General features: G+C 37.7%; 1 protein-coding gene across 1 annotated transcript; it reads left to right on the top strand.

Moving 5' to 3' along the window:
* Positions 1–474: 474 nt before the first annotated feature.
* On the top strand, positions 475–21,358 carry LOC111321024 (nuclear pore complex protein Nup93). Its single transcript, XM_022923783.2, has 27 exons — positions 475–789; positions 2,597–2,714; positions 2,830–2,892; positions 2,994–3,122; positions 3,233–3,307; positions 5,127–5,216; positions 5,310–5,401; positions 6,139–6,198; positions 6,293–6,425; positions 7,308–7,405; positions 8,281–8,340; positions 8,440–8,517; positions 12,137–12,227; positions 12,911–12,998; positions 13,505–13,581; positions 14,321–14,435; positions 14,918–15,044; positions 15,407–15,479; positions 16,939–16,983; positions 17,281–17,397; positions 17,523–17,567; positions 18,125–18,198; positions 18,606–18,723; positions 19,375–19,458; positions 19,738–19,808; positions 20,238–20,304; positions 20,696–21,358. The coding sequence occupies exons 1-27, from the start codon at positions 617–619 to the stop codon at positions 20,813–20,815; spliced, it is 2,481 nt and encodes an 826-aa protein (XP_022779518.2). The 5' UTR covers positions 475–616; the 3' UTR covers positions 20,816–21,358.
* The last annotated feature ends 459 nt before the right edge of the window (positions 21,359–21,817 follow it).

The following is a 21,817-nucleotide window of genomic DNA, read 5'->3' as shown; positions in this document are numbered from 1 at the left end:
TAGACATCCTGAAATTATCGACCGAAATACTATCTTATTCCCATTTAAGTCTCCATTCCCGTTCAGCTACCCTAAGCTGAGGACCAAGTAGTGAAAATTATCTCATACCCGTTTGGTGACGCTTCCCAAATACCTTAAAGAACAGTCTCCCCCCTCCCTGCCCCCTTGTAGAATTCTACATGACGCAATCACAGCGAGAATATCCCAGATGAAAAAAAAATCGGAAAAAAAGTAGATCTATAACAACAACTGCGCATGTTCTCAGTCTCAACTCCAACAAAATTTATGATTTTCTCCATTGTCATCGTGAAGTCCATGAGTACAAATGCTGGCTTGCTAAAGCTCGCCAGTTTATCGCATTGTGGGTTCGCACTGCTAGAGTTCTCATTCATTCAAAATTGTCAAATTTTGAGCCCTCCTCGAGCTGCCTGATCAGCGGTTTAATCGATAGTGAGGCGGACATGCGCCTTCGTTCAAAGCACATGGAAAGGAAACATGGCGGGTTTTACAAAAATTTCAAACTGAGCCATCATTTGCGTGAATTATTCTGGAAGCCGCAAAGAAATAATCATTTTAGACCTTAAATCTAACATTCTGCTGCGTTTCATTTTCAATCATGTCATCGAGTTTTGGAGATTTGTTGCAGCAGGCAGAGCAATTGACTGCCGATATGGACAGTGGCTGGGAATTGCCACGGGTTGAGAGAAACCTCCATCAACTTGCAGAGGCTGGTCAGAGATTGTGGTCTCAAACGACTGGTGTGGCCGGAGATAGTGCTCAAGTGAAGGCGTAAGTGCATTCATTATCTGCTAAACAATGAAACAAAATTCTGCTTGAAATAAACTGAGACTTGTCGATCCGAGTCAGCGCCTCACATCGGGCCCATCACATCCGGTTTCTGTCTGTGTCAGATAATAGCGAGTCATTGTGGTTCGTTATGAAAGCTAATATCCCTTATTCCTTGTCTTCTTCACCGTTCCTGAGGGAGACTAACGTGCAATCGTATTTATTTTGTCCAACTTCCTTAATGCCACCAATAATACTCAGTGATGTTTGGCATGGTAATGGACGTTTCATTTTGTGCAACCCAACCCCCCCCCTCCCCAATATGTTGCCATTGACACCTCTGAAAACTGCAGTAGAGTGATAAGCCCTGTCCCAAAGGTTACCTGCTATGGGAGGGGGGAGTTGAGATACACAAAGTGAAACGTCCATTACCATTTTAACACATTGACACTTACGTGTAACACGTGCCGACGAAAAGTCAAAATTTTGGAGAAACCAAGAAGGCAAACACAATGCGCAGTAAATTTTTAAAAATCAGCTTTTCCAAAAAACAAGCTCCAGTGAAAGAGGACTAATTAATGAACTTATTTCCGGCGAAAAAAGCGATAGGTGCATATTACGTTTTAACTCAAAAATCAAGATGAAAGATAAAAATCGCTAAATATTTTCGCATGTGTGAAAATAGGCATGTGGATCATATTTCAAAAGGGAATATGCAAATTTGACCGTGAGTGAAGAGATCTCAAGTTTCATGGAATCTATCAATAGGAAGCAAGACTAAAATGGCCAAGAAATATTTCGGGACGTCAGATTTATTCAAGACAGTTTTTGATTTACTGTAATAAGCGAAAAACGTACGAATTTCTTACGTGTAAAAAGCCCACGCGGTAAAATTCATCATGCTTGGATCGTTGTTTACTTGCCTTCGTGGCCAGAAATTGCGCAGCGTTATGGTGAAAATTCTGAAAAAACTTCGATTTGAGGCAAAATCTTCTATTAAACTATACTTTTTGAACACATTGTTACTCCAACATAATATTTACCGGGCCATCGAATCGTCAAATTGTCGCCAGGCCCTGCTTGAAGTCCGAAAGTTCGGTTTTCACTTTACGTCTATAATTCGCATCGCCTTAGAGAATCGTAATGTCGTTGACTTGAGAGCTTATTCTGTCACTTTTAAGACCTGGATATCCATTCTTTTCCAAGTAGAGTATTCTATAGCATTGTTACTTTACATTCTGAATTCCACAAGGTCTAACTCGATCGCAAATGAACGAAAAATCCGACCTGAAAATTTTGAGGGTCGGCCGCGTGGACGCCATATTTTCAAATTTGATCATTTAGTGAAGACGCATAGAGTAATGCCCCTCTAGTACCCCCTAAAGTCGAAAAAAAATCTGCGCAAACAACGGATTCTGATTGGCTTATTGATCTCCAAACTATAGAGGAAGTTTGGGGACAAAATTCCACTTAGTATGGGAGGTAGGGGGGAAAGCGTTCTCGCGCGAGGCGATCGCGAAGTTCGGGCGGTTCAGGTGTCAATGGGTACATCGCTGAGTATTTCTTGTGGTATCGAGGAAGTTGGACAAAAAGAAGTTGATTGCATGTTAGTGTAAAGGTGCAGAAGTGTTTCCTTTATGTACACTTGCTGCACAAAGAGTCTTTGTCAATGAAATGTTGTGAACATAAAACCATAATCGCAATTGGTGTCAATTTGGCCTCAGAATAATAGTAATAGAGTTACAAGTTTGTTGGTCCAGTAAAAAATGATGGGTAAATTTTTGATACTCAATCTTTTTTGCCCTCCCAGTTCCATTTTACTGGGCACCAAAGGCTTTGATGTCCCACGCCTGTCAGAAAAACTAGATCGTCTTGACACAGCAAAGACATTTGAACCTCTTGAGCCTGTTAGAGAGACTGATATTCAGGTAAAGCTTGGTACAATCTGTTCTTATTTGCTTGTGTTTTAAATGGATTTCTGTGTCTGATAATAATCCTTTTTGTAAATGATCCTTAATATTTTATTTACCAATCCTCTTGCAGGGTTTCCTTCGAAATGAGAGAGAAAATGCAATCTTGGCAGCCATAGAGGAAGCAAGAAAGAATGTGAGCTTCATCACTGTTTAGGCTAAGTATTGTTTTTATCAGCATTTAATTGATTTTAAGCTGTTCTCCTAAAATGATCCTTTTACCTCTTCTTCAATCAGACATTTAACCAGGCAGAAAAACATCAATGGGCTTGCATGGAAAGTGAATGGGAAAAAGAAAAAGAGAAAATTCTTAACTCACTTTTGGGAGCTGGGCAGGAGACGCTAGATTTCTCAGGAGAAGCAGAGGTTTGATTTGAAATAATTGTTTTTAAATAAAGTACAGCAGGTTAGTAATATTAAGCTGGCCTCTCTCTATTTTTATTTATTTATTGATTTTTGTGTATTTCTCTACTAAGGTTTTCACAACAAGTTCATTGAGTTTACAAGGGAGAAGTGCTCTTGATGCGACAGAACTAGCTTATGCCAGACAGGTGAAATACAAAATGAAAAGTAAATGTATTTCTCATGGGTTACATAACCCTTTCTTTGGGGTGTTGCATGGTATGTTGTTTCAATTGCTTCATCAGCAGTAGGCTATGTATTTGAGCTGTTGTCATGGTTTCGTCGAAACGAATGCCGACACAGGCATCCCAAGCTCTCGTCTTGAGCCAAAGCGAAGGATTATTTCATGAAAGTTGGGTGACATGGTGTTAAGTAACGCAAGGTATTTGAGACAATCTGTGAAAAGATCACTTGAAACGAGTCGAAACTCAATCGTTTGAATAACTCGACTTCGCTTTCGGCGCATTCAAATGGATTATAATTAATATTTTTATTATTGAAATTGACCGATTAAGATAAGGTACAACCAAGGAACTTGCACACGAAAAGCATACAATAAATTCAATTCGGGTTTAAATTTCCATAATCCCAGCTTCCCTGTCACTCCACCAAAAAATGTGTTGCCTTTGTAACTGCTAACAACTTGTGTCAATTACCGCCATTTCACACAATCACTAAATGGAGAATTCAATGAGAGAAGATATGGATTGTGATCACACTGAGAATGTTTCTACCATTGTTGCCAAAGTGCCAAGTAAACAGCTGATGAATTTTCTGGAACGGATAGCTCGAACCGTTCCAATGGGTTATGAATATTCAAGAACGGATAGCTAGAGGCGTTCGAACGGATGATGAAGTTTCTTAAACGGATAGCTCGAACGGTTCAAATGAATGATGAATATTCAAGAACGGATAGCTTAAGGCGTTCAAACTGCATGCCAATCCAGTCAAACAGCCGATGAACGGCTGGTGAACCGCTATCCGTTTAAAAACGGCTAACCGTTTGAAACGTTTTCCCGTGAGAGGTCACATATAGTCATTCATGTCTTACGACTGTCCCTACGCCCTCAAAATTAAATACCCAGTGACTGAGGATTGTCAGTTTCTCTTAGAAGTAGTTTTTTGCATATACGAACATAGTTTAGATTATTTTGTAGGCTTGTTTTTCTTGCTCTATTTTTCATATTTCCGAGTTTTCATTCCATTGATGTACCATTCCTATCAATTTTGTTGATGAAGGCATAATAAAGAGGGTCTCATACGGCTCGTGTTGACACACCCCAATTATGGCTACCTATTGTATGATGAATGTTTTATATTCGTTTGAGTGGAGTAGCGAATTAGAATATAATGATGGTTAAGTGCTGATAATAGAAAGCACTTAAGTATATAAATATTGCTGTCAACTTGCTCTCTTAAAGTTTCATAAACTCCTTTGCACAAACTCCTCTTTTGCAGTCTTTATTAAACAGTAATCCTTTGGGGCTCAACGTTAATAGTAGCCAACTAGCCACAGACTTGTGATTTTTGATTTCCACCAGCCAATTTGGCTAGTAACAAACTGAAATTGTCATGACATGTGAGATGTCACTAGCCACTTGGTTAGTAAGTTGAAAAGTTAGTGTCGAACCCTGCTTCTTTGGACTTTTCCTGCTCTTTCATGGTTTGTTTTTATTACTCTTGTCATAACCTACCCTTGGAGTTTATTATTTTAGTTTCCCTTCAATTTTAATGCAATTGTCATGGCTCAACACTAACAGTAGCCAACTAGCCACAGACTAGTAGAAATTCAGTTTTGTCTAGTGGTTTTCAATTTCCACTAGCCAGTTTGGCTAGTAAACAAACTGAAATTGTTGTAACATTTGAGTTGTCACTAGCCACTTGGCTAGTAAGTTGAAAAGTAAGTGCTAGGCCCTGATTGTTTTTATCTTACAAGTGAACTAAATTTAATCTTGAATTTTGTCCCAGGTTTACATCCACAATGAAGCCCTCCTTCAATCAGCAAGACATAACATAGTGGATGGATTTTTAACACTCATTGACAGATTTGAAGATCCGGTGAATACTATTTGCCAAGTGTACTCATTGGATGTTTGGCTCATCATCACTAATTTACAAGCCAATTAACTTTGATTGTTCTTCTTTTATCAGATCATTAAGGACATGTGGACTTTTATCAAAGAACTTGGGGAAGAACTTCAAAGGTCTCGCGGTTCCTCGCAGGTTATGACAGAGGAAGTTAGGTAAGTTTCCTACTGAGAAGTGAAATTGCTTTCTACCCAATAACAGCTATTTGCTGCTGGGTGAAGTAAATGCTTGAACAATGAAAAATTTGAAACAGTATGAGTGAGGCATTAGGCCTCTCAAGCGTCGCTAGCATCTAATTTCTCCTTACAGATTAGGCCCTGAATCACACATTAAGGTCTTGAGAATAATGAAAATGATCACCAACTAAAGAAGCTCTTGATTGTTAGATCAACTCTGCTAGTTAGCACTCTAAGAAATGTTTAGAGAACAGTATGAAGAATATGCATTTTGACGTAAGGGTGTAAAAGGTTTAACACAATATCATACAACTCCTAAAGCATTGAAAAGACTGATTGCAGATCTGAAGGAAAAAGCCTTTAATTAATGAAATAGAAGTTAATGAGAAAATCAAGAAGTTCACTGGGAAACCCAAATACTCAGTAAAATCAACAGGCTCACAGCTAAATTAAAAGCAAGTAAACTTAACAAACAAACCTTCATGAACATGCTTTGTTGTTGCAAGTGTTTGTAATGTTGAAAGCTTGATTTTGTTGACAAGTTTTTTTTGCAGGTTGTAGTGCTTAGAAGCATAATTAAGTCTCTGGACTATCCTGTTATTAACTTTAATTTTAAAAGAGGGTAGATCACTGTGAAAGAATATTGTGCACAAGAACTATTTTAAGTTACAAATGAAATGTCTCTGTGTATTCTTTTAATTCTGTGTTCGTCTCAGGTTTTCTATGGATTTTCAAGTGGCATTTATTAAAATGGCAAGAAGTTTCTTGGAAGGAAGGTAAAGAAATTGGGTACCATTTTTTAAGAGCACATTCTTATTTAATGATTATTTGAATGAAGAGCCTGAGCTATCGTGTTTTTTATTATTTTAGATACTTAAAGTTTGTTCAGGACACTGTTTATAGCAATCTGCATCAAGCAAAGTTGGGAGGAGTTCCAGGCACTCTGCAATTGGTCAAAAGTTTTTTGAAGATTAAACTTCCTCCAGTTGTACAAGGACTTGAGGTCAGTTCACATGCAGGTTACCGGTGTACATGTTAGCAGGGTTTTCATGCAAAATGTAGTAGATGTATGATCTGAACTGAATAGGCAACTAAATTGATTTATTCTTGGGGAGCAAGCATTGTACATTGCTTCGCAACATGCCACACTTAAGGGTTTGGGGAAGGTTCCTCCAAGGAAAATGTGAAATTGAAACTCTGAGATGGAATTTTCAGCATTCTGGGAAATATTGAGTAATGTTTTTAGCCTTACATTTGCTACATTATAAGGATCAGTTCAAAAATACCTGTTTTCTGACTTGGATCATCATTCACAAAGAAGCTGGCACAAATTAATGATTGGCAGCCAGCAGGTTTCCGCTGCCTACCGGATTCTAATGTCAACCATATGTTACAGTTTAACTTTTTCCTTGAATGGAAATTTTGCAAATCAGATAAATTCTGTCATGCATACCTATAAAAATTTAAATGTGGGTAATAGCTTTATGAGTAGTTTTGAGAAATAAATGATGCAGACTGTAATAAGGAAGGTGTTAAATAGGGAACACAATGAAAATGGGATTCTCAATGGAAAAAAAATATTAATATAAAATAAAGGAATTGATATGGTGAAAGTATAAATATAGCTTTTTTAGCTTCCTTCCTAAAAGGCAGGTGAAACAATTAGTTGAATGCCTGCTAAAAGTATGTAAAGTGGATAAACCATAGTAAGTTTTGAAAAGCATGCATTTTTAGTAAAGCTCCTTTGCAACACTCAGCTTTTCTTCAGCTTTTTCTTCAGTTTTTCAAAATGCGATAGAGTCATTTTTTTCCATTCATCACCACTGGGTTGATAATAATTGCAGCCAGTGTTGTTTTAATCTCTAATTTTTGCTGCATACCACAGGATGGTGATGTTGATGGCACCCCACTGTGGCCATTAATTTATTACTGTCTGCGATGTGGAGACCCTAAAGCAGCTCTACAAGCTGTGAAACATGTGCCGTGAGTAGAATGTTCTTTTTTGTCATTATTTAAATTATCTTTGTACAGCATACTCTGCTAAAAGGGATTTAAGATGATTCCTTTTGCCCGTACATGCAAGAGATGAACTATCATAGAGGTTTTCATGGTATCCTTTGGATCGAGAAGTTTGGGTACTTGCCCAAACCAGATCTTTGATTTTTGTCATTAGACAAAAGGCTTCACTAACATTGCCTCTCTCTACCATAGACTGTCAAGGAAACTTGGTGTGATCTTTCACAATTAATATGGATAGACATGGTTTGAGGCTACTCTGGTTTAAAAATTTAATGAATGTAACTGGGAAGTTACAATCCGTAGAACCAATGTTTCAACACTCCTGGACTTATTCTTATCTAGAGGGAGTGGCAAAACTCTTTGCTGCCAATCCCACAGAAATTATGATAGACTTTCCTGACAATGGGCCTCCATGTTCACGTGAACTTGAAATAAATTTATGAATAAAGATTTAATTGTTGTCCCCAGCCCACATCTCCACCTTTCACTTTGCATGAGGTAGTAGGGTAATAGATATTGAAAGTTTTAAATTAAAAGCTTGAGATTTCTCTCATGTTATGATTGATAAAGGAGAAGATTGAATCAACTATCAAATAAAAGAAATTGAGGGCATGAAATCTCATTATTTTGGTATAAATCAACTACACTGTGATCACTATAATTCTAAGATGACAGGCTCATACTTTTATTCCTCCACATCATTATCTATTGCAGAATAGGCAAGGAGCATAGCCAATCAACTTGCACCATTTGGGATAGAAAGTTAATAGATATATCATAATGCATGTTGGCTCTTTTTTTTAATAAATGTGCAATCACATTTTTCTTTTGAATTCCAGACAGCATTTGGCAGAATTTCGAGACTTTTTTGTGGAATATTTGAACAGCAAAGAGAGCAGGTAAATGGTGATATTCAGACATGCCATGTTGTACCTGTAAATGTGGAGTGCTTTGAGTAAAAGATGAACTTAATCTTGGAAGTTTCCATTTCTTCTTAGACTTGCTCCCAGTTCAGAAAGCAAGCTACGGCTCCAGTATAGAAGATCTATTCGTACCAGTCAAGATCCCTTTAAAAGGTAAATTTAGGCTCAATGTTGCATAGAATCAGCAAAATGGAAACTCTTCTCAGTTACGTGTCCTTTAGTACATCATAATTTGGATATATCAACAAAGTTGAAATGGTAAATTGGCCACCGTAACGATTACTAAAGCTGACGTTTCGAACGTTAGCCCTTCATTGGAGCTAATGCTCGAAATGTCAGCTTTTGTAATTGTTACGGTGGCCAATTTACCATTTCAACTTTGTTGATATTTCCAAATTATTTCGTTACCCCCACCAATGCAGCCCCAAACAGTTTCTTTAGAAACTATCAGCCTTTATTCTTTGGTACATCATCCTTACACTTGGCTACTGCCTGTTAACCATCCAAGTGGATAAGGTTAATTTGCATACTGTATTTGCCCGTGTATAATATGCATTTTATTTCTATAAAAATGACCGTCCAAATTGCCGTGCATATTATACACGGATTCCATTGTTTATCACACGTGTCCTAATTTGCATACGTTAAAAACACCGTAAAGAAATGTGAAGGTGTAGTCTGATTGTCCGGGTGAGTGTAGTCCTGAGAAGGACTGTTGTCGGTGGTAGTGACTGACGTTTTGACAACCTGTGCGGAAGTCGTCATCAGAGTCAAGTGAATGATTGTTGTCAGTAGAATGTTCTTATTCCAGTTCGAGTGAAAAGATCGGTTGGTTTTGCCGTGATGTTATTGGCTGTAAGACTCAAGTGACGTAAGTCGGTCGTGATTGGTCTGTTTCGATCTGTCGGTAAAGTTAGGTCGTTCTTTTTCGGTCATTTGTGATGTTTATGTCGTGAATGAGTTGTTTGTATGGGGCGGGTAGTTGTTGACATCTGTTTAGGGGAGTCTGTTCTAAGTTAGTAAACCAGCTTTCCAGAGTCAGTCGTTGAAAATAGTCAGTGCTGTAGGTTAGGCATTGCGCAGAGTCCCAGTCAATGTTGTGGTTGGTAAGTCGATGGTGTTCAGCAATGTGATTGCTGACATCACCTTTCCTCGTCACCCGTCTGTGTTCAGTCAGTCTTGTTGTGAGGTTTCTGCCAGTCTCACCGATGTAGGAGGCTTGGCAGTCGGAACAATTGATCTTATAAATCGTTCCCTGTCTGTTCCTCGGTTCGTCTTTGTCTTTAACGTTGGTTAGTAACTGACGTCGTGTGGTGATGGGTTTGTGGGCAACGCGGATATTGAAGGGTAGTAAGATGCTCGAGATGTTTTCAGACATGCCTTTTATGTACAGTATTGTTGCTGTAGTCGAAGGGGTTGCGGTGTCGTTTGTTTCGGTAGTGGTAGTGGGTCGGTGAGTGTTTCGTCGGATGAAGTCGTTGTTGTAGTTGTTCTTCGTAAAATCGCGGTGAAGGTATTTGTTCTCGTTGGATAAGCTGTCTGTCAAGTCACATACTAGTTGTGTGCGTCATGTTAGAGTTCTGATAGTTGTGGCTTTGTGTGATGTAGGGTTGTAGGTTGTAGGATGACTCGTCTGGTAATCTGTCGGTGTGTGTCGGTTTCCTGTAAACTGTCATTCGTAATGAGTTGTCGTTGTGGCTTACCAGGCAGTCTAGAAAAGGAAGTTTGCCATTTTCTTCGACTTCTCTAGTAAACTGTATGTCAGTGTTTTGTTCGTTAAGGTGGTTGTGGAATGCGTCAATTTCATCATGTCGAACGGTGGTGAAATTGTATCATCAACGTAACGTAACCAAAGCGGTATCGTTTGTCGGCAAGTCGAAAGGGCGCGTTCCTCGATGTTCTGCATCACAATTTCTGCTATAACAACAGAAACTGGAGACCCCATGGCAGTGCCGTGTAACTGTTTGTAGTGTTTACCATTGTACTGAAAGTAAGTAGAGGTTAGGCAAATGTTTAGCAAGTCCATGATGTCGTCTGTCGGTAGCGGTAGTGGGTCGGTAGATTGTCGGATTGCAGTCTCAGTGCATTGTAATGCTAATTGAAGTGGAATACTTGTGAACAGTGATTTCACATCAAATGACACTAGTTTGTAGTCATCAGGTATCTGAACAGTCTTGGTAGCGTTAATGAAGTCTTCAGTGGATTGTAGTTTATGTCTGGATTTGTCGGTCAGCGGTTGTAGTATTGTCGTCAGGTACTTGGATAGTTGGTATGTGGGAGAGCCACAGAAAGAAACAATAGGTCGCATTGGGAAACCAGGTTTGTGTAGTTTCACACGAACTGGAATAAGAACAATAAGTTGGAATAAGTTTTTGATCTACAAAAACTGGAATAAGTTTGTGATCATTTCACACGAACTGGAATAAGAACATTCTACTGACAACAATCATTCACTTGACTCTGATGATGACTTCCGCACAGGTTGTCGAAACGTCAGTCACTACCACCGACAACAGTCCTCAGGACTACACTCACCCGGACGATCAGACTACACCTTCACATGTTACCCCCGGGTTCAAACCATTTACTGCACCGTAAAGAAAGTAACACATTTAAAGCTCTAATTAAATAGCATATTTTCAAAGAAAAATTATAGGTGGATATTACATTTTGTACTCTAAAATCAAGAGGAAAGACAAAAATCACTAAATATTTTTGCAAGTGAGCAAACAGGCATGTGGATCAGATTTCAAAGAGAATCTGCAAATTTGGCTGTGTGTGAAGAGATCTCATATCACACTGAATTTTTCAATGAGAAGTAAGATGAAAGTGAGCAAGAAATATTTCAGGACAAAAGCTTTATTTAAAGCAGTTCTTGATTTGCTGTTACAAGTGAAAAACATGTGAATTTCTTACGCATTGGAATTCATCTTGGTTATATTGTTGTTTACTTGACTTTACGGCCAAAAAATTGCTTAGCGCTAGGTTGAAAATTCTCAAAATACAATGATTTGACACAAAATCTTCAATACTTTTTGGACACATTGTTGCTCACTCATAATATTTACTGGGCCATGGAATCGTCAAATTAGCTAGGCCTCACTTGAAGTCCTAAAGTTTGGTTTCAATAACGTCATAGATAATTAAGTAGCAAAATAGTGTTAACGATATAGTAAATTTCTTATTCTTGTTGTCTTAATGAATAATTGTATGAAAATTGAACTTGCCATTTTTGCTGTGAAAAACTTTTTTACTGATAAATTTGGTTAAAAACAAGGGTGCGTATCATACATGTGCGCGTATTATACACAGGTAAATACGGTAAATACTGTAACCGTTGAATTGATTGATTAATTTTAGAGTCTTTTAATCCAGGTTCATCAAATAAACTGCATACAAATATGTTTCTGAAAGTAGAATTACACAATCGAAACTTGCAAACGCGAAGCAAAAGAAAGCAAAATGAAAGTATACAAAGCTCAAATAAATCAAAATGTTGAACACTTACAAACAATCTGAGGGTTCCTTCTCAAAATAACTGAAAAATGTTCGTCAAAATCGATAGGATGAAAATGATTCACATTCGCAATCTTCAGAACAAAATTCATCATACACATGGCTGAACAAGGTCACTCACTCAGCCTGGTAACAACCAGAGATGCGTTGTGTTAAAATCATGAAATATCCGTTTGGAACCTACAAATACTCTGTAGTCAGGACCATCCATTGAAATGAAACGTGCAAGTGTTTGTTTGGTTATGTTGCTTGACAGGGCTGTCTACTGTCTGATTGGTCAGTGTGATGTACAATCAGATTCTCATCAAGAAGTTGCTAACAAAACTGAAGACTACCTGTGGCTTAAGGTATACTGGTGTGTTGTATTATGGGGATTGGGAGACATGGCTGATGCTTTGAGAGGCTAAATTTATGGTACACATTTCATGTGTAGTTTTTGCCTTGACAAACTGGACAAAGAGTATAATGCAAAGGATCATTGTAAGGACAAAAATTCCTCTGATGTAAATTTCTCCAAGTTTATTGCTGCGTTGATTGAATTTGCTGTGCAATAGCATGCAATTAACGATGTTCTTATTGATTACAAAACAACCAAACGACCGCCATTACACAGAACATTCCGCGTCATGGAGGTCACATGATCTAAAGGGTGGCAAAAAGGAAACCCAGCTAACAGTCATAAATAGGCAATATTGGAGAAGATGAAAACACAATTATTTCAGATGAACTTGACAGCATCATGTCAAATGAAAATATTAGAGGCCTTGTTGAAAAAAAATATGGTTTAAGATGATTGCCTTGTCCATATTTTTTTCGTATTGTTTATTGAGAATTGAGGAGTATGAAATAGTGTCCATAGCAAAGAGCGATAAAAATTAATAGAGCTGGTATGAAACCATTTTGAGCTAAAATTTGTTCTGAACAACATTTACAACATGTTTCACATTGTCTGCAGGAGATTTGTTCAGTAAGGTTTCATAAGATTGTTATTCTGGCTAACATACATTGTAATAATGTGGTTATCTTGCAGCTTCGTCAAGTGACTGTTAGAGAGGAAGAAGGGAATAATGATGGCGTTTCCTTTCAATGGCTACAGACCATGTTATTGGAACAGTTTGGTAAGCAGGGTTTTCATTATGAAATATTGTAACATGATAGTAGAGTAAAGTAAGAGGAGAAGGTACTACATCCAAGCTCCATGTCTGAATAAAAAAATAGCACAGGTGATTGAGATTAAGGTGGGAATTTTGCATTTTGCTGCAAGAATTCTGAAATCTTTGACTCTTAATAGCCACCCCTGACTTACATGACTTGAATCTGAGAGGAAACAAAAACTGCTTATTTGACTCTGACAATGAATCCTGTACAGGTTGTCAAAACGTTAATTACCACTAACAACACCAGTCCTTCTCAGAACTACCCTCACCTGGACAGTCAGACTGCATCATCAAAATCAGATTGCTTTACTTCACAACCTATTTGGATCTATTCGCAGTCTAGTGTCCAACAAAAGTTTAAAGTTCTTGAAAAGTTTATTATTATCCTGTCAGAAGTTCTGTTTTGAAGCTGGTGTTATCTCATTTTCTGATGAATTGAGTAGTCACTGTTGTTTTCTTCTTGCTAGGTGAGGCACACTTTAATGCATATCAAAAACCTTTGTTGTACTTTCAAGTCCTGTTTTTGACAGGCCAGTTTGAAGCAGTAAGTTGATTTGATTCTCAGAACTTTGTCAAATTCCACACTAACAGCCTGCCTACATGTTGTTTCATTTTCTGTTCTTTTTTTTATACATTGTTTTTTCGTACTTTTAGTAAGTCCCTATCCTGAAATAATAGACAGGACTAATTGGATAGCATTATCCACCTTTTAACAACTGGACCCAGATTAGAGTAGGTTAGAGTAGATGGTACCCAACCATAAGGGCCGACCATTTAACTCTTGAGGGGGGTGGGTGATTTTGCAAAAAAAATTTCCTGCAAGCACTTGTTGGAAGAAAAAAATTGCATGCAGCCCAAATGTAACAGGAAAAAAGGGCATTTAGAATGGAAAAAAATGTCCTGCACAGCAGATTGCTGGTTTCTTGATGACCAGAAATTGCCCACCACCACCCCCCTCAAAAGTTAAATGGTTGGCCCCTAATCTCAAGTTTCCAAGAAATATCTCACTTATCCACTTCCTGTTGTTTTCTTTTCTGTCAACACTGTCAGAATCTTGAAGATGTTATTATATTAATTTTGTAACTTATATAAACTTGCTGTATTTCCTTCATTGCTGTTAGTGTGCAACGCAGATCTGTATTTTTTAGGGGTGCAAAATGCACAAACAAGTGTTAAGGAGGAAAGAGCATTGTCTTTTGATGTTAAGAGTCAGAAATCAAATGTTACAGGGTAACAGTGTTAAACCTGCAACTTATCTGATGATTTATTTCTACTTTGAACAGGCCATAGAATTCTTGTCACGGACTGAAGCCTTTAGAAGTCATGCTGTACACTTTGCTATTGCACTCTTTAAAATGCATGTTATTTTATTGCCTGAGTCAATCCAAGCACAACTTGGTAAGTACAGTGATTTAAAATAGTACTATTTGAAGCTATTTCAAGCACAGATAGATAATTTTCCTCTTGTGCAACATGTACTGGTCAGTATATTATTTCAATAGCTTCACAAGTACTTTGCTTTTCTATATTCATTACTATGAATAGCACGAAACCCTGGATTACCACCAATTTTTTTTTTTGCACCACTTCACTCTGCCGACTGGCTCTCACTGTGGCTCAGTGAATTTAATAGTACTTCATTTTATTTTCTCCATACACCGAATACAAATGTGGTGTCCAATTTGAGTTGCCATTGTGTGTTTCCACGTGAAGACGAGGATAGTGAGTCCAGAACAATGGCAACTCAAATTGGACACCAATGTATATACATTGGCCTTTTGATTTTATGCATCAAGGATTCTGAAAATTGTCAGTCTGCTCCTTGTAAAGGATGTGTATGTGTTACTGTCACATTGTCAACTATGGTGGGTTTATTTCAGTGACAACCTTTTCTGGAGATCCTCAACCCAGCAGACGATTAAACTTTGCTCGTCTGATCATGTCTTACACACGGAAATTTGAGGTTACTGATCCAAGAGAAGCTCTTCAATATTTCTTTTTGTTGAGGTGAGTTCAAATTTGGAATTTTGATGTCACTCTTCATTGAAATAACAAAAGATCATCATTATCTTGAAAGGCTTTTCAACATAAAAAGGATGCTTTCTTGTTTGTATTTAGTTCTTTGATTCTAGAGATATCCATTTCTAGATCAGCACATTTTGTTGATAAAAGTGGAAAGCCTCTCTGATAACCATCAAATATTTTGTAATTCACACACACTTAAAAAAAGGAAAAAAAAAACATGTTAATCCTTAAACAACAATGTACTCACCGAAATTTTGTTTGTATATTTGTAGAGATAAGGTTAATTTTATTGGGTATGTTTAACAATTTTGTATTATAACTTATTGACTGCTACGTGTATTCAGGGGAATGAATGGACCTCAAGGAGAGGACCTCTTCATGTCCTGTATAAGTGAACTGGTCTTAGAAACTAGAGAGGTTGGTTGATGATTGATGACTTTATATTTAGTGCACCTAAACCCAAAAAATTTTTTTCGCTTAACAAAATAAGCATATTTTTTGGAGTATTTCTGTGCAAATGTTTTATTTATTTGCTCAAATCTTCAATTTTCTGTGCCCAGTCAAAATACAGAAAATCGGTCGCCATCTTGCCCCAGGACCAAGTTTAAAGAGGAATGGCTCTAGCGGGTGATGTGACATCAAATCGAGAACACGAAAGTCTGCATTTCACACATTTTCACTTGTTTGGGAAGGTTGTAGTCGATATTGTCCAAAAATATGCTGACTAAGTGTGTTGTAGAAGGATGTAGCAACGTGCGAAATTTGCAAGAGGGTATCACGCTTCATACATTCCTCATACAACACACCTAGTCAGCATATTTCGGACAATATCGACGGCAACCTTCCCAAACAAGTGAAAATGTGTGAAATGCAGACTTTCGTGTTCTCGATTTGACATCACATTACCCGCTAGAGCCATTCCTCTTTAAACTCGGTCGTGGGGCAAGATGGTGGCCAATTTTCCCCATTTTGACTGGGCACAGAAAATTAAAGATTTGAGCAAATTTAAAAAAAATTTTGCACAGAAATACCCCAAAAAATATGCTTATTTCATTAAGCGAAAAAAAGTTTTGGGTTTAGGTGCACTTTAACTCCTATATGATCTGATTGTTAATTCTCCCCTATAGCTGCTCCACATTTCCTTGTAAATTAGTTACAGGAATTTGGTGCTAGCAGGGTTCAACACTAATGGTAGCCACTACTAGCTAGTAGGCCACTAGTAGAAATTCAGTTTTGGCTTGTGGTTTTTTTATTTCCACTAGCCAGTTTGGCTAGTAAACAGACTGAAATTGTCGTAACATCTAAAAACATCTAAGATGTCACTAGCCACTTGGCTAGTAAGTTGAAAAGTTAGCATCGAGCCCTGGCTAGATCAAGATAACAACTTCTGCCTGATAAGTTTGAGTATTCCCATTACCTGTTTGCTGGATAATGTGTCGATATTATAGGGAAAAGTTACATATTGATCACTTCTGCAAGTGAAAGGGTTAAATTGTACTAAATAACTCACCGACTGTTGGAATGACGGAATGACAGATCAACGGACAGACAGACAGACTGGCTGACTGATTGACTGACTGCCTTACTCTTAGTCTGGGGACAAGTTTGTAATAGATTTTGAACGTAAATGTATTATCTTTTTTCTTGATCATCTTTTCACAAGTATGACAAATGACAGTTAGGGAAAAGACTATTAATTTTGAATCTGAAACTAAGAACTAGTGCCTTAAATTACTAAAATGAGTAGGCTGAATGAGTTGGCCAAATGACCAAAATTCCCACTGGAAGACTGACTGACTGTCTCTAATTGATTGATTGAAATATCAGTCAAACTGTAAATTGATTGAGTTATATCCCTTACATCTTTTTTTAACAGTTTGAGATGCTACTGGGAAAGCTAGAACCAGATGGGAAAAGGAAGGTAATATTTTAATTTGAAATGAGATAATGAATGAAAATGCAGCTCTTTTTCTTTGCAAAGATATTACTAAGTTTCTTTTATATTTTTTTTTTCTTCTTATATACATATGTATATACAATGTACGTTTTAATTCCAAGGTTTTTGACAAGTGTAATGCGCTTTTGATCATTATATGTTAAAAAGCACACTATAAATTAATATATTATTATTATTATTATTATTATTATTATTATTATTATTATTATTATTATCATCATCTTTAGTCAATACTTGTTGTTTCTTTTAATACACTTTTAGCCTGGCTGTATTGACAAGTTTCACAAAGATACTCAAAAGATCATTGAAGTTGTGGCAAAGGATTCTGCTGACAAGGGTTTGTCGGAGGAGGCTGTCAAACTCTTTGATTTAGCCAAGGTACAAATTCACTTATTTAAACAGACATTTGTCTTACAAAGGATCAACACTTCCTACATGTTGATTTGGGCAAAGACATTTACCTAAAAATTCACTGTTTTTTTTTTTTTTATTCTACACAACAGAATCATGATAGAGCCTTGGAAATCCTGAACAAACTTCTTAGTCAGGTAATGGTGTGAAACAAAGACTTTGATATAATACAGGAAGCTGTAGATGTTTGTTGGAAAAATCCATTCTACTCTGGTGGCAATAGTTGTCTGTGAAAGGCTGAAAATACAGTGACTGCGTGTTATACATTGCAAAAACAATTGATTCATACTTGATACAGAGACTTGGATCAGTTGGAGAACAATGAAAAGTAGCTGGCTTTGGGGATGTTTGCCAGAACTTTTCATCCCAACACTGGTATTGAAAGCAGCTGTTTCTGTTCTTGCTAACTATTTCCAATTTTTGACTGTGAAAACTCTGGCTGGCATTATAACTTCCCACTAACAGAAAGGTTACTATGATCAGCACTTATTAAGGTAATAATGCAGGGCTCGACACTAACTTTTCAACTCACTAGCCAAACTAGCTAGTGGAAATTGAAAACCACCAGCCAAAACTGAATTTGTAGTAGTCAGTGGCTAGTGGGCTACCGTTAGTGTCGAACCCTGTAATACCTAAAATCTTACCATGTAACCATCTACTTATTACAAAAATATATTTTCTCATTTCTTTTTAGGTGATCTCGGCATCTAGTGGTCTTCAGTCTCCACGGGATAGACTTCAGACATTGGCTGTAGACTTAGCACAGAGGTACTTATGACTGTCAGTGATAGAAACTTGGTCTAGTTTGCTTTCTGGTGACACACATCATTTTCCAAGTCAGTATACACGGTATTATCAAATGTTTATGCATTAGAATCAGTTGGGTTCTGACATTGTCACGCTGACAATTGACACTGACACTGACACTGACTTTTGTTGCCTGTGAGATTTTATCTGTAAACATAAGACCTGTATAATTTTCTTCGTATCTATTTGCATGATCTGTTCTGTTGTTTGTCTTGCTTGAAACAATGCAGTCAGCACCACTTGGACAATGTCTAGTGCACAGTTCATTAGCACTAATCCATAATTTAATAAATGTCATGTTGTTGTGATTCAAAATTGCAGGATTTCATATCTTATGACTCAACACTTTTCCCTGTTTTTGTCTTTAGATACAGAACATTGGGTCATTCTGCAAGCCAAAGTAGAATAAGCACATTTTTTCTCTTGTTGGATCTTATGCAGTTCTTTGATCTCTACCATGCTGGCCAACAGGACACAGCTTTAGATGTGAGTTTTATCTTCAAAAAGATACTGGCAGGGTTTTTTTTTTTTTTTTGTACTTCTCCTGCTATTAAGAGCTACTGCAGAACAAGATAAAATCGAGCAGCTAAGGACGTCAGTATCTTGCACAGGTTATGTTCAATAGGGAATCCTTTTCAAGTTCTATTTAGACTCAAAGTGCACTGTATTATTAGCTCCCTTTTAAGTTGTCCACCTGAACCAAATTGGCTGTTTCTTGACCCTTCTCTTTTTTTTTTCTTTTGAAAACTGAGGGATTCCTCAGTGAACAGGGGGTATTGATTTCTACTTTCTAAAACCATTCAATGAGCTTTTATAGGAGCTGGCTTGTTGCTTGTTGTGAAGTCTGATTTTCTTGTTGAGGGTAGTCCTGAAAAGGACTGTTATCAGTGGCAGTGACTTATGTTTGGACAACTTGAGCTGAAGACGCCATCAGAGTCAAGAGTGAGGATTAGCCATCCAAGTCAAAATTAGTGACCCTAATTATGACCTCCATTGGGGTTGTCAAGTCCACAGCCACTGTTACCAACAACAGATGTTTTCAAGGATAGCCTCACCTAGTAGGTGATCAGACTCCACAATCAACTGCTATTCCTGGGTTCAAACCATTTACAGTTAAGCTTACTGTGTTCCTTACAGGTCATGCACAAGCTTAGACTAGTTCCCTTGGGAAGTGAAGCAGTAGAGGAAAGAGTGGCAGCTTTCAGGCAGTACAATGATGAAGTAGGGAAATAAAAAAGGAAAAAACTGTTTAAGATCACATCTTGTACACTTTATTTTTGATTTATTTTCTTCAGTAAACTACTTCAAGGAAAGTTTTGTCTACGAACGTCCTTCCAGTCCCTAATTATCCCTCAGTTTTAAATCAAAGTTAAGATACAAGACTGAAAATGTCATTTCTGTCCAGGTGAACTGTTTCAGAATTGATTTTCCGTTTGCAAAGATATTTGCTAATTCGTTATCCTTCCCTGTGAAGTAATGGTTCATCTGTTTATCGATCAGATACGACGAAACTTACCAGATGTACTTCTAGCTACAATGAACATCTTGTATACTAAATATCGCAACACTAGGTAAGTGATTTCACTTGTAATAACTCCACTTTGTTGTTGGTTTAATCGCTTTCTGATGAAATGAGGTCTTTCTTGAGTCCATCTCTACCCTTTTCTATAGGTCAGTTAGGGTAGTAGAGTGGGCAGAACTTTTGCTCGCTTCCACACTGGCACAGGCTCAATTCCTGAACCAAGTGTCCCGTGGAGTTTGAATTTTGGTTGGTTCTGATCTTTGCAAAGATAATTTTCTCCTGGTTCTTCAGTTTACATCCCTCCGAAGTTCAACTCTGCAAATTGCAGCGCAACTTGTAATCATGAAACGAAGATCCGTTCTATGGTTGTGCTACTGCTAAATTATGTTTTTATATATTTGTTTACACGTGTGTTTATTTATTTACAGATATATATATATACTTATTTATTTATTCATTTATTTATTTATTTATTCAGAGGGAGTGGTCAGAGTCCACTGGCTGGTAGTCAGAGAAATCTGAGAGATGACGGTGGACAAGAAAGGGTAAGGCTGCTTCACTAGAATGATATGCATTTTGGGCTTAGCCTGCATTTAGGAAAGAACTGGTTCACGCAGCATAGTGACGCATGTGGTTTCATTTGCTTAAAGAGACAAGAAAATTAAGATCATAACCATTAAGCGTTACTCCCCCCCCACCTCCCCCGACAGATTTGCAGGTTACCCTGACAGCTGTCTGATGCACATTCATACTCCTGATCAGAAAGGCATTATGGGATCAAACCCAGGTCACTCACGCGGCACAAGCCCTTTAAGGGTCGCTTGAAGTACTACGCTTATTATATGTTGCACATAAACTTGAATTGTAAGTGTTCAGGGGGAGATTGCATCCTGTATAAACTCTAGTTCAATGGTAAAGTTATCTGATCTCTTTCAGTACCGGGATATTTTGAGGCGCCAGGCGCGAGCCCTGATCACCTTTGCGGGATTGATTCCGTACCGTCTACCTGGAGATACGAACGCTCGGCTGGTTCAGATGGAAGTCCTCATGAACTGATACTTCACCCCGATGGTTTCCAATGGGCTGCAAGTTCGGTACTGAACAGGAATTGATAGACGAAAGACCGCAGGCGCAGCTATAATCTTTCGTTGTGTTCAACCTCTGTTAAAATGGTTGTAACTTATAGAGAATTATTAGGACTTATCCTTAGGGTTTCTCTTTAAGTGTCACTAGTCTGGACACAGCAACGAAATTAAATTGTGACAGCCATAAGTTTGCCTGGCCACGCCCTGAAAATCGAAGTGCATGAGGTCTAAGACGAATTAGAACGCTTGATGCTTCTTTATAAAAACTCTACCTAGCAGGTACTCTGTCTAAAGGCGTGGAAGCAAAGTTCTCCCAAACATTTCAAGAAAGTTTTGATGGGGAACTAAAGATTTTTGTATTGACATTTACACGTAAAATTCCTCTGCTCATCTCAGTTTCAGCCCGAAGAGGCAAGGGGACTAAAGTACCGACTAGATTTCTCTTTTAATCGTAATCATTACAACACTGTACAGTTTACCGTTCCTAATTGATTAAAAAAAGTGTTCTCGATCATCACGCTTTGAATAGCTAATTGAGTTCATTATTCCCAACCTTTTCACGGTCGAGCTTGTGATCTTGATGCCGTTACTTTGACTGTCACGCAACGTGTATTTCAGTTATTGCGTGACGATGATGACCTAAGTAACGGTCACCGAAAAGCTATGAGCTAAATGGCTCAGCAGAACAAAGCTCACGATGGGCATATCAGAAATGATATACTAAATATTTCCAATTTTAACGTACACTCTTTAACTGTCTTTGTACGGTTTGGACAATTTGCTTTGACAATTTGGTGATTTTAAGTAAATTTTGCGATCTACTGTCTGTCACAGTTGTAAGGCACCAGCAATAATATACTAAATGTTACCAATTTTAACGTACACTCTTCAACTGTCTTAGTGCGGTTTAGACAATTTTCTTTGTTAGTTTGTTAAGGTAAATTTTGCGATCTGCAGCCATTTAAAACAATGG

This window comes from Stylophora pistillata, chromosome 3, assembly GCF_964205215.1.
Source record: "Stylophora pistillata chromosome 3, jaStyPist1.2, whole genome shotgun sequence".
Lineage (NCBI taxonomy): Eukaryota > Metazoa > Cnidaria > Anthozoa > Scleractinia > Pocilloporidae > Stylophora > Stylophora pistillata.
The sequence above is the reverse complement of the archived record's forward strand: the minus strand, read 5'-3'. Positions and strand labels throughout refer to the sequence as shown.